Source organism: Egretta garzetta, unplaced genomic scaffold (genome assembly GCF_000687185.1).
Source record: "Egretta garzetta isolate BGI_Z169 unplaced genomic scaffold, ASM68718v1 scaffold465, whole genome shotgun sequence".
Lineage (NCBI taxonomy): Eukaryota > Metazoa > Chordata > Aves > Pelecaniformes > Ardeidae > Egretta > Egretta garzetta.
The window spans coordinates 439,405-452,553 of record NW_009259680.1 but is presented as its reverse complement, the minus strand read 5'-3'; the positions used below and the strand labels follow the sequence as shown (position 1 = coordinate 452,553).

Here is a 13,149-nt window from a genome sequence, read left to right as displayed (position 1 = left end):
GATTGTCTCCTTGGAGGTGCAGGTCCATATCCAGTCAGCTCAGCCCACTGGTACCTCTGATGCAGGTCTACTGAATTAGGTTTCTAGGTTGTTCCCTACTGCCCGTTGTGGCCGTGGTGGATCCAGCAGCAGGGACGGGAGCAGCTGCAGCGCGGTGTGAGATGAGCGGCAGACAGCAAACCAGCCTGCAGCCTCCCCTTCCCCTCCTTGCCTGAAGTGGAACTTGGGCCGAGGGTTGGGGCTGGTGGGGCCCCCCAGCAGCCTGTTCCACTGTCCCTCAGCCAACAGACCAAGCAGCGCTGGGTTCGGCTCTGCTCCTCCGCAGAGGTTGTGACAGACCCTCCGTCATGGGTTTGGAAGCTGTGTTTATTTGGAGAGAGCGCCAGAAATGCCATTTCCCAATCTGCTCTGGACAGTTTCTTCAGATTTGGAGAGTTGAGTGGGTGAGCTCCTGGTTACCTGTTCTGTTGATCGGGCTGTGGCCCATGCCAAGTAGCGAAGCACTGAGGCGTTTGCATTTTGGGGTTAACCTCAGGGAGATCCTAAGTAGCGGCAGTGCAGCTCTTGTATCTTCTGTGCTGGTGTTAATTATTCAGTGATTCTCTGTTGTTAGTGGGCATGTTTGCAATCTAACTTAAATTGAAAATGCAGTGGCTTTAGGTAGAGCGCTTCATAGAGCCCTGGGCTTTAAGACTGTCGTGAAACATCTTCCTTTGATCAGTTCGGGTTTGTCTCTTTCTCAAATGCGGGAGTTGGTCTCTGTGAGCTCGGCTGCTCACCCTGCTATCGGCAGCTCAGCTTCCCGTCATCAAGCAGCTCAGGTTCACCAGCAGCCTTTGTAATGACCTCCCCAGGGACTATTTGGATTTTACGTTACTCCTCTAATTCCTGCGCTGGTAAGGTTTTACAAAACAGCCTCCGACGTGAGTCGTTCTGCCGCGCTGAAGTGTCAGCTTTAGGAAGCTGCAGTTCTTTCGGTGGTGGCTGGCAGTACAAAAGGAGGGAGGAGCGGTGCTGTCCCGGCCGCGGGAGACAGAAGTGGGCCATGGTCACATGAACAGGCCGTTTCCATCAAGAAATGGCAGGAAAGTGCTTAGCAAGGTTATAGCACAAGAAGTTAATTAGAGCAGTAGGAATAATGATTATTAAGTTTCAGTCACTGTAGAACTTTCGGACCCTGGCACGTTGGCTAAACTTTTCAAAATGTAACTGGACCGGTGGAGATTCCAGCTACGTAACCCTGGATTCAAGAGCTGACCTATTCATTTTTACAAACCGGTACCGGTTTTTTGTCTAACTGGGCACCTTCATTTTCACAGGTATTATAACTACTGGATCAACCTTAGCAGAGTACTACTATTATGTCTCAGCCTACAGAATTTTATACAGTGATGATGCACAGAAATGGACAGCATACAGAGAACCTGGCATGGATAAAGATAAGGTAAAAATACCACAGGCTTTCTAGGTATGTTCTGTGGAGACTTCAGAATCGTAAGACTGATTTTGGTGCGGCGAGGAAGGATTAAGTAACTTCCCTTTTCAGTGTAATTTTTAATTGTAAACAGCATCTATGCAGAAGAAAATATGAAAATATGCAAATATGTAAGGATTTGAAGAGTTCTGAAATTCAGAGATGATTTTTATTAACTACTTGGGGGTGGGAATATTCTATAGGAGACAATTCTGTTGCCAGTGGTAGGCTGCCTGCTACTGCGTGCCTTTAAGAATAATCATATGTCTTTCAAAATGGGTTGTATGTTTCAAAATGAAGGTTCTTACCCTCTTGTGGGCTATGGACTAAAGGTTAGGGGTTGTATACTTCTCCATCTTTTATAATGTTTCTGTCAATCTTACTTTTCGACAAAATACTGGTAAGTTTGTTTCTTGTCTGATAGAGCAGCCCTTGCAGAAGGGAGTTCTCTTAAAAAATGGAACAGTATGGCCAGATTGCAAACGCTGTGCCGCACAGAGAAATTACCTGGTGTTAGCGGCAAGATAATCTTACTTTCCCTGTGTTTACAGTTTTGCAGTAGTTAACAGAAAGTAAAAATGAGAAGATTAATGTCCTACGTGGTTTTCTCAGTGGTTCAGATCAGATTTTCTTGAACAAATGAGAGGATTCTTGGTAACCTGACTGGAACTAGAATTCCCTTCTTTTTCTTAAAATTCTGGCATGTAGTTTGCCTTACTTCCCTACGCCTGTGGCGTTAACATACGTGTAACGGTAACTGCTGACCTGGTAACTCTCTAGAAATGGGTCTTAAGAAGGGTAACTCTTCAGCTGTACTTGGCTTTCTTCTGTTTACTGTGGGTTAGTTAAGAATGTTTCAAAGTAGGACGTAGCACCCTGTTGGTGAAGCGAAAGGTTGAAGCATCTTGTCTGATAAATTAAGAGATTTTTGAACACTGAACATAATCACAGTAGGAAACTTTCCTGAAAGGAGGAGACCTTACTGTCGGGGCTGGTCCATCTCCTTGAACCTACACATGAATGAACAGACTGTTCCTATGCAGTATTCAAGGGGCAAAAAAAAAAATCCATTGCCATTTGCTAGTTTTCAGGTGCCCTCTTCTGGCCATGAAATAAAATCTCAGCTTGCGAGCTGCCTAGATTCAGGCTTGCTGTTTGGTTTATTTTATACTTAGAAAACCTTTGCATCTGTTGCCTTTTTGTTTGAGCCTATTGTTTTTCTTGCAAGTTCATGAAATGAAACAAATGGTGGCGCTTGAAGTTGCAGGCAACAGAACTTTTTTTGCACTCCCTGTGTCATTAGGTCCAACGCATGAAGAACCGTACGCATCCAGGAAGTGCCAGCTGTAGGTGAAGGGCAGAGAAAAAGGGTTCAGTACGGTTGACCTCTTAGGCTTTGAAACAGCAGCTTTTTCCTCTGTCTGATACTGTCTCACTCCATACGGCTTTGCTGTTGGATGCGCACGCAGGCGGGCTTCTCCCTCGGAGCCTTACATAATCGCGCACCGGACGAACTAGGAGGTGCTGCTCCCGTTTTTTTTGAAAAATGTTTGAAATTCCTAGCGTTGTCCAGGAGAGCAGAAGCTTTTCCAAGGCTTTCCTGTAGTCCTGTTTCCAAACAGCTTCTAGAGATCGGTCAGTGCTCAGGAAAAGCTTTTCTTGAAACTTTTATGTGTGAAAAAGAGAGTAACGTGCTTGAATTGGGAGAAAACGACAAATCAGAGTTGCAGTGTTGGAAAAGTTTTGTTTGACAGCACAGAGGCGAATGGGGAGAGTTTGATAATAAATGGCATATGAAAGTGATTTCTCATCAAGAAACTTGCGCTGTATTGAGCTCAGAAGCAAATTGTTTTGCACAAAAAATTAAAGGAACAGAAAATACTGAGCTTTTGTATCCATTTGGTCAGTCAGTGCTTTCAAACGTGAAGACAATTCATGCCTGTGTAAGGACAAACCAAAATTCCTATGCGTAAGTAAGAGTAACGGGAGTTGTGTGTCTGCTGAGAGTGGAGGCACCTTATGTATGTCAGGGAGCCCAGGTGTGAGTCCCAGGGTTGTTTGGGGGTTTTGGGGGCTCTTGAGGCTTTTGAGTGGTGGTTTCCTGGAATAATTGTTTTCTTTCAAACCTATAGGGGTAGTCAGTCATTTTGTTAAAAAACCTTGAATGCAGGAGCGCAATACAAAAATCTCTGTCTTGTGTATCAAGGTTAAACACCGGTGATCTGCATTCGTCAGAAATGTGTTAAAAACTCTGAGTGCTCCTTTTTGTGCAGACACATCAGTTGCTACACAATACAGTGCTTGTCCTTGAAGCACGGCGAGGTGCTTTCCTGTTTACCAAGTGGTGTGAGCAGAAAACCCACTATGATACTTATTTTTCAGTGCCATAATTCTGTTCTGCATTGTGCTCAGCATGAGTTGCAGTATCTGTATCAGTGCTTTAAAAACAAGGCACATTACTCATTTACTGTCAGCTCTGTGGTGACATGTGTCGCAACAGCACCCCAGAGCCGCGTTTGCAGAGCTGAAGCCCGGCTGCTGTGGACGGACATGGAGAGGCAGTTCAACTCCTGCCCGAAGACACGATACCAAGCCAGTCCTCCTGAAGAAGATGATGGGGTGGCTTGTTTCTGTATTGTTTTAAGCAGCTCAGTGCAAAAGCTGTAGCTGGCTGTAAGCATGTCAGTGTGCTGTCTCCTTACTGGGTTTAAGTTTCAACCAGACAAACCATTCTGTATCATCAGGTTTTGATGAGTTCTTTGTGTACAAGGACCAGCGGTGAAGGACCAGCTTTAGCGCATCTTTTTTTGCAAAGCCTGCACCCTTCTCTCTTCCAGAACCACATGGCTTCCCCTGAGATCGCCTCTGAAGAGCGAACTCTCGCGTTCTGAACCCGAATCCTTTTCTTTCGCTTGAGGTTCAGCCCTTGCAGGCAGCAACCACTAGGGGACAGCGTGATTACACACTTGACTGTGTCTCTTCATGCTTTCCAATAAATGCCATACTCAGTCACAGGACAGACCACGCTTAAACTAAGGTTGTGCGAAGGCGCTGCTTCGTTCCTGCTCTTGCATTGTCACAACTGCTAGTTGGATATATTTGAAGGGGACGTGGAAAACACCAAAAGGGACTGAGTCAGAATTATTCAGTGCCATAAACATGAGAGATGTCTTTAACAGCAGGCATCGCCGGGGGGCATTGGTAGAATATTACATGGTACCTTTGTTCTGATGTACACAGTTGCGTGTGTACACACGCCCCCCTTTTCTTTCTTTGGTTATCTATTCAATAGGGCTGAGTGAATGGAGATGTGCAGGCAGCAGCACCGCTCTGGGGTGGAGTTTCAGGATTCTGCCCCGCTTATTTTTCCTAAAAAAAAAAACCCACCAAAATTGGTTGTAGTTACTTAGTTGCTATTGCATTTGTATAACATAATGTTTGTGTCTCTTTTTTTTCTTTTCTAGATATTTCAAGGGAACACTGAATTGTACCAGGAAGTTCGCAATAATTTCATTCCACCTATTATTGCACGCTTTTTTAGGATTAACCCCTTAAAATGGCACCAGAAAATTGCATTGAAAGTAGAATTGCTAGGATGTCAGTTTAGTCTAGGTAAGGCAACTGAAAACCTTTCAACTGTGTGAGACAAGCAGTGAAATAATTTGGCGAAGATTACATTGGGGGTGGATTTTCAATGAGGAGAAGGTACTGCCTAGCTGCATAATCCTTCTGTAACTGATGCTTCTGAATTTCTTCCAAAGTTGTTACACTTAACCTGGAAAATACCTAGTTTAGGTGTAAACAAAGTAATTAGAAAGTAAGTGTTTCAAAAGGCAGCAGCCACTTGCTTTCCCTGTTACTGATTCATGGGGTTTTTTTCCTCATTGTATAACATGAACAAAAGCTTTAGAGCAAACTGTTCCAGCTGCCTTCTCCTGCAAAGGGAACACGGAAGATTAGCACTTCAAAAAACGTCTTTTATCAATTCTTTTCTAAAGGCCGTGCTCCTAAAATCACCATGCCACCACCACCTCAGAGCAAGAATGACGACAAGAATGATGACTGCAGTGATGACTTCATTCATTCAGTGAAGACTTCGTTGCAGACCGATAAAACAACTTTCACACCTGAAATAAAAAACACCACGGTGACTCCAAGTGTAACCAAAGGTATCCACAGTTAAGCAGTAGCTGTGTTCGGGAAGTCTATATAGTACTTTGGCATATATTAAGTGTGCTGTCTGCATTTAATTTTTCTCAACATTTAATATACTATGGAAAATGATCAATCTTTTCTTTTTAATGATTACCAGTTATTAAATATACATATGATAAAAAATGTACAGTTGCATACTGCATGCCGAAACAAAACCAATCTTCCAAGTCATATGTATTTATATATATATATATAAAGTTCCATCTTTCAAAACGTGTTCAAACGGAGTTCAGCTTTTCATCACTGAACAAATTTTGTCAGAAGGAGAAGTTGCAACTTGGCCTTCCCTTCAGAATTAATCAGATGTAACTGCTTTTTTATCTGATTTGATAATTTCTTAGGACAAAACACTTTTGACATAGCTAATCTTTTATGGAGCAGTCATGTTGGCATGAAATTTGAAAAACGTCCTCTGGCATCATCATCTTGTTTATCAAAGAAAATTGTCAGAAAAGGGAGCAAGCTGAATGCAGAGGTAGGCCCTGGGGAAGTGGCCTCTGGATGGCAGGGGGCAGGATGGGCTCGTGTCACACGCAGACCCAGCATAGGCTGACTCTCATTATCAGTTAAGGTACTGTGGCATTTAATTCTTATAGGCGGTTCCAGCTTGAGTGGTTGCATATTCCTGGGCTCTTTTGATTTTCCTTGTTAATATTAAATGATGCTGTTCTAACAGAAAAATCTTACTGATATTAAAACACATCTGTTGATTTTGATGAAATCCCTTGCAAAAATGCCAGCTGTGCATATGTGTGGAAGAGCTAGATGGTAATTGACGTTTACACCGTGGGAGCATCCAGCAGGGTAGCCTAGCTGGGTGATCTGGTGTGCTAGCCCCTCTACCTACAAACTATGTGCTTTACCCAAGTAATTTTCAAATTAAAAACTGATTTATGAGAAGCTCTTCTGTCTGACACCACTTAATTTAATGGCTTTCAGATGTGGCATTGGCAGCAGTTCTGGTTCCAGTGCTGGTGATGGTCTTCACTACTCTGATTCTTATCTTAGTTTGTGCGTGGCATTGGAGAAACCGGTAAATGCATAGATTCATGAAAGTGCTTTAAATTGAATGTTAGCTGGTGTGTGGGAAGGAAACGCTGCATGTGTCACTGTGGGAACTAACTGGTCCACGCTTGTGGAAGGATTTTTTTTTTTTTTTTCTCTGTGATAAAATGTCCACTTGAATAGTGAGGACAGTGAGAACAGCTTTTTGTAACTATTTTCGTTAGAACTGCTTTTACTGAAAACTGGTTTCTCCAGTAGCAGCAGACTGGTGATGGCAAGCCAGGTTACTGGTGCTTATACTTTAAATTTGAGGACCAGTTACAGCCAAGATGATAGTTGCTGAGCATTATTGAATGCATCTTCCGATAAGCAGACTAGCTGAAACCCCCCCTTTTTTCTTTTTTTCACAGCAAGAAAAAAACTGAGGGCACTTACGATCTACCTTACTGGGATCGTGCAGGTAACAAAATGGCTTTATGAAATCCTTTACTTGGCATTGTAGGTTTGATGCTGATTTCAGATTGCAGTAACACGGACAATTTCCGCTGGCAGAAGCTTCTCTCATGCTAACTGACATAGGCATAGTGAACACTAAAATTTTTTTTCTGAACAGACTTAACTGCTTCACACTCTGAATTTGTTTCAGAAATAGAAAATGCCTTGCCTGCTGTTAGAGCTTAACAGCTTCAAATTTTTTTTTTTTAAGTAAACGAAGTATAGAACCTCTTAGTTATACAACGTAAGGGGAAAAATCATTTATGAGGGATGTCTTAATACAGTTGATAATCATATATTTGGTACATTTTTTTTGCCCTGGGAAAAATCTTTCACCTTAGTGTATAAGGTCTGTCAAGTTTTGCCTTTCTTCATTGCCCCAGTAAGCACGTGGGATTGTCTGCAGCCCTTTCTAGCACGTTTTCTGTCCTGCTGTCTTTGCCCCATTCACTGCGATCAGAGAATTCCAGCAGGCAGCACTTAGCAAGCGTCCTGAAAAGACTTGTGCTGCAGCATAAAGGGCTGCTGCAGCAGCTGGGTTGGTGCTGTCTGTATGACCGTGCTGCGCTTCTTCGTCCTCATGTTGAAAATTGTCCCATCTGTGTGTTTGCTCGCTGGTAGTTTTAAGTATGCCTTATCCTTTAGAGAAAAAAAAAACTTTTAACGGCCTTATTTTTATTTATTACATGTCTGTTTCTGATAGGTTGTAGCATTGTTGTCTTAGACCATTAGACTCAAAATAGCCTGTATTGCAATGTCAGTGATGGACATGCCAGATTTTTTTCCTGTTTGCTTAAATTTAAATGTTCAGTATGCAGGTCTCTTTTAAGAGGCAATTTGGCAAAATGCAGTATCAAAATAGTGTTGTTACACTGCTCTGTGGAATCTCTGTCTGTCCCCTCCCATAGGCTACCTCAGATTTTGTTCAACATTGTTCTGTGGCTTTGAATCTCCTGTTCCTTGGGCTTTACCTACAGGATGGTCTCTCACAGCTGGAAATTGTTAACGGACAGCAAAACAAATGGCTCTGGCTACTGGGGAAGGGATGGGGGGACCTAACAAAACCAACCCTCCCTCCCTTCTCTCAAGAAAACATTCGTGACTGCAGTCACTCCTTGTCGTTTCCACTGAAGTTAAAAGCCTCTTCATTCAGGTTTTTGCAAATACTCACCCATCAGCCTTTTTCAACAATGTGAGTTAGAAACATGACATTACCAGCCAGAAACCACATTAAATGGGCTCTTAGGTTATAACTGAGATTGTCTAAAATTTTGTGTAAATATTTGATTTACAAATTGGAATTGTGGCTGACTTTTTAGTATTTTCTGTGTTGTTTTTTTATGAGGTTATTAATATGTAACACACTGCTGCTAATGGGCATCCAGGGTAGATTCCCCAGCCTGCAGCAGTTCTGCAGGTGTTTGAAGGGAAGCATTCAGGCAAGCTGACTGGGCGGGAGTCATGTTTTTACCTCTGAATCTTCAGTCTGCTAGAAAATACTAAAATATCTTGTAACCTTAGAGGGTCATGCATATACCTGCTACTACAAAATGTAAGCTGTGATGTAAAAATATTTTAGTAGCTTAAAACACAGTATATATGCAGTCTTAGGTGTTTGTGGTTTTTTTTTTTTTTTTTTTTAATCCTTGTGAAGGATGGTGGAAAGGAATGAAGCAGTTTCTCCCGACCAAATCAGCAGAACATGAAGAAACTCCTGTACGCTACAGCAGCAGTGAAATTAGTCACCTAAGACCAAGAGAAGTCCCAACAATGCTGCAAACAGAGTCTGCAGGTACGTTTTACTGGCTTTGTAGGCTATATATATACAAAATGCCAAAAAAGTTAGGATTTTGGCTACACTTAATTATTTCCTGTTTGTTTTGGGGAGCAAAGGAGGGGTGAATAGTTCTGTTGGTTAAGTGCATTTCTTAAAATGCAAGCTTTTTCAGATCTGTTCTCAGTATATCATAAATTAATTGTCTTGATGTGCTGTGGATAGGTGCTTTCCCAAGTTAATGCAGTAACGGAAAGTTTCTTTACTTGTTCTTAAACCCCATAAAGGGTTGAAGGATTTCTTTTTAGCCATGTTTTCCTGCACTGGAAGTAATTTCACTCCATTTTCTTTATCTAAAATGTGGCACTTGGTTCCCCACACTGACTGTATGGATTAAATAATTCTTTTGATCTAGCAAAGGAGGAGTTACTGATACTGGCACATGTCCTTTACTTGGTGAACCAGTCACTAGAGGAGCATGACTGACTGTGCCTTTGATTCTGTGCTTAAGTACTGATGGCAGAAATCAGAAATATGCAGATGTGCAGGAACGATGGCTTCAGAGCAGGCAGAATTGCTTTTCTCTTTTTGGCTGCTTGTCTGGTTTTGCCTAGCTAGCCAGGTTTCTTGCCTCCAGCCTTTGTAACTCAGATTATCTGTTGAACTAAAACATCTCAGCTGACCACATAAAGGCTTCCTCCCTCAGAGGACAAACCCTCTGCCTCAAGGACGAGTACTTGTCCAAAACCAGGCAGGATAATTTAATTTAATTCTGATTTTGCAGGGAAGCCTCTTTCAGAAAACTGTTTTGAGGCAGATTTACAGCATGGGAAATTGCAGCTCACAAGGGAAGAAGTATAAACCTGAGAAGTCAGGATGTTGTAGCTATCCCAAGGGCTTTAACTATTGGGTGGAAATGACGCTTTCCCCCAAAGCAATTGGCACTGGTGGACAGAGACGAACCACTGGCTTGATCTAGGGTAATAATTTCTGTGACACAGTTGACAGGTAGTATTTAATGTGATGCCACTGTAAAAAAAAAAAAAAAAAATCCATTGACTGTCTTTTTTTTGTTTTGTTGGGGCTTGCAACACAGAGTATGCTCAGCCACTGGTAGGGGGAATTGTTGGCACGCTTCATCAGAGATCAACCTTTAAACCAGAGGAAGGGAAAGAAGCGAGTTACGCCGATTTGGACCCTTACAATTCACCTATACAAGAAGTTTACCATGCTTATGCTGAACCACTACCTATAACTGGACCAGAATATGCAACTCCGATAATCATGGACATGTCCAGCCATCCCAGCACACCCCTTGGCGTTCCTTCCATTTCCACCTTCAAAGCTGCAGGGAATCAAGCTCCTCCACTGGTTGGAACTTACAATAAACTCTTATCTAGGACAGACAGCACGTCATCAGCACGGGCGCTGTACGATACACCAAAGGGGCAACCAGGCTCAGGTGCTGCCGACGAATTGGTGTACCAGGTACCACAGAGTGTGGCCCATTCCACTGGGAGTAAGGATGAACTAAGTTAACTCACGAGTATGGTAGAATGATGGCTTGTTTTTAAAAGCCAGTTTCATGTTTTAATCGCATTGTTTTGATATTGTTAGTCTTAAATAATACGACGTTGAACCAAAAGATGTGGTATGGGAGGTCTGGGGAACCAGCAATTCTGCCTTTCCTTCAGCTGTATATATAATTACAGCTTGTTTCCTGCAAAACCGTGGACTTTTTTATTACTACTGTACAATTGTCTGTCAGACATGAGAGAAGAACTCTTCAAGATTAGTTTCAGTAATTCATAGATGTGAATGATAAATCGGGAGAAAGAGTTTAAAGTACAAAAGCCAATAAGTTCTTGCTAATGGTACTGTTTCTGGGGGAAAAAAACCCAACCCAAACCTCCTAACTTTCTAAGATCTGGATGTAAGCACTATAGCTTCTAAAATTAATTTTATCCTCTAAAATGCCTGCACAACTTTGGGCTTTAAAAACCACTGTCAATCAGGACTGATGGCAAAAATCCCATTAACGTCATGGCATGAAATAGTTTTGATTCTAAATTATATTATTTCAGCTTTTATTCACAGGGTTAGGAATCATCAGCTATGTGTTCCTCAGAAGTTTCCCACCATTTTTGTTAGCCTTCCAATACTAGAATCTGCTGTCTGTACCATCTGTTTTCTGCCTCATCTCCTTAAACCACTCAGCCTTGTTCCTTCCTAGGAGGCACAAAGTCATACAAGCAAGCTACATGGCAACTGCTTTTACATTTTTCCCTACTAAGTGAAGGCGACTGAATAGTGTCTGCTTTGAATTCAGGCTTCCCTGATGATCAATGTGCAAGAAGCATCCAGGTGTTCTGAGGTGACTGAATTGAGAAAAGTTCTCCCTCTTGCCCTTCCATGCCCCCCTCCCCCTGCCCTATATCTGTTGTTGTGTGTTAAGATGTGAGCTTACACAAAGAAAGATATGTATATACTTCTGTGAGTGCTTAAGGAAGCACACAAATATTCTAATGGTGCACAGTTTGTGTTATACACGCATTTAGCACATACGGTACGTTTTAGCACAACTGAAAAACTTTGGCCTTAGGGCTTTTCTTAAAATTGTTCATATTAGAAGCATAAAAGAATCCAAAACCTTTGCAAGAGAACCAGTACTGTTCCAAAGAATGTCCCTTTCAGAAGCATTTAATAGAATTTTTATCCCTTGAATGTTCCAATGTTCTCTATGATGAAAACATTGCAGTTGGTCTTCTATTCGAGATAACATAGACTAGTTTTAGCTAGGTAATCACGACATGAAAAAAATTTGGATGTCATATTTGCCATTTTTAATCTTGTTAGAAAGAAAGCACAGCTTTTTTACCTAAGTAGTAGGAAAAAAACCCACAATAAAAATGCTTTATTTTTTATTGTAACAGCACTGTTGGGAGAATGCTGAATTAATTTATACATGTGAAAACCCCTACCTACACATTAGCCCAGTTTTATGGACTTTGGTGGTTACTATTTGTTTCTGTAATGTAACTCAAGTCAGCCTTGTTTATTGCCCAGGGTCCTTAAACTAGGTGGAGAACATCCAAATCAAAACTAAAATACTGTTCAAGAGGGCCACCACCATGTCTTTATACTGGTACAGTATCATAACTTACCACTTGAAAATTTGTTTGCACAGGTGTTTATATATAAACTCATTAATACAAAATTACTTGTGGCTTGTTCAAGAGCTAGAATATGTTATTACATACATACTACCTTAAAGCCCGATTCTACAAGTTTATTGATTGCTCATTCTCACTGAGAATGCTCATTATTTTTTTAGAATCGGGTGGCTCAGCCTAAATGTGACTGTAAAGAAAGGTGGTATATAAGACCCATTCATGAAAATTAAATTCCTGCCTGTAGTTGTACTTCTGATGTTATTGCAACTTTTTCTGCTTGATAAAGCTCATCTGCAATCTTTGTAGTTTCGCTTGAACAGGTAAGTAAGTGTTCTTACCCATCAGCAGCAACTACTGTGACTTCAAATTTATCTGGGCTGATTTTATCTGAAAGGGGTGGGAGGTTATTGATTTATCTGCAACAAGATGTGACATATTTATTGCAGCCAAGTTAAGAACTCCCTGCATGCTCAAACTGTGCCGGTTTAAGCTTAGAAAAATTAAGCTACCATAAGAATAAATGTAAAATTAACACCCTTGGATTTAATTTTTACTGTAAGCCAGGTATGGTAGAACTGTGGATATAGTGTAGGCTAAGATGGTGTAAGAATTAAACAATTTCTCTGCAGTGGGTTATTTTTCAATCAATTGTAATGCAGTTTCATTATCTGAGCAGAATGGTGTTCCTTTTAAGACCCTCTTCTGAAAGAAATCGGTCCCAAGCTTTGTTCCTTGCTTTCAACTTTGAACCTGTTACCTGCTAGGGCAAAGAAGATAAGCTTGAATATGTAACAGTGGGGTTCAAAATGTACGCTGCAAACGGTTGAACATTGATTCCCAAATATAAGTTGCATGACACTCTTGAAATCAGCATTCTCCCGTGTACAATACAAGCAGAGGTACATTTAATGGGTGTCTTCTACGTGTGAAGACATACGGATATAAAATGTATTTCAGTCTTGTTTGGCTTGAGTATTCTCCCAGAATGTATGTTCTTACCTCAGCATGTATTG

General features: G+C 41.5%; 1 protein-coding gene across 1 annotated transcript in view; it reads left to right on the top strand.

The window, feature by feature from the left end:
- DCBLD2 (discoidin, CUB and LCCL domain containing 2) overlaps positions 1–12,634 on the top strand; it is a 51,544-nt gene extending 38,910 nt beyond the window's left edge. Inside the window, exons 9-15 of the mRNA XM_009638541.2 lie at positions 1,320–1,444; positions 4,939–5,086; positions 5,473–5,643; positions 6,629–6,722; positions 7,105–7,154; positions 8,844–8,981; positions 10,060–12,634. Coding sequence (XP_009636836.1) covers positions 1,320–1,444; positions 4,939–5,086; positions 5,473–5,643; positions 6,629–6,722; positions 7,105–7,154; positions 8,844–8,981; positions 10,060–10,502 — 1,169 coding nt within the window. The 3' untranslated portion in view covers positions 10,503–12,634. The remainder of the gene's footprint in view (positions 1–1,319; positions 1,445–4,938; positions 5,087–5,472; positions 5,644–6,628; positions 6,723–7,104; positions 7,155–8,843; positions 8,982–10,059) is intronic.
- Positions 12,635–13,149: the final 515 nt, after the last annotated feature.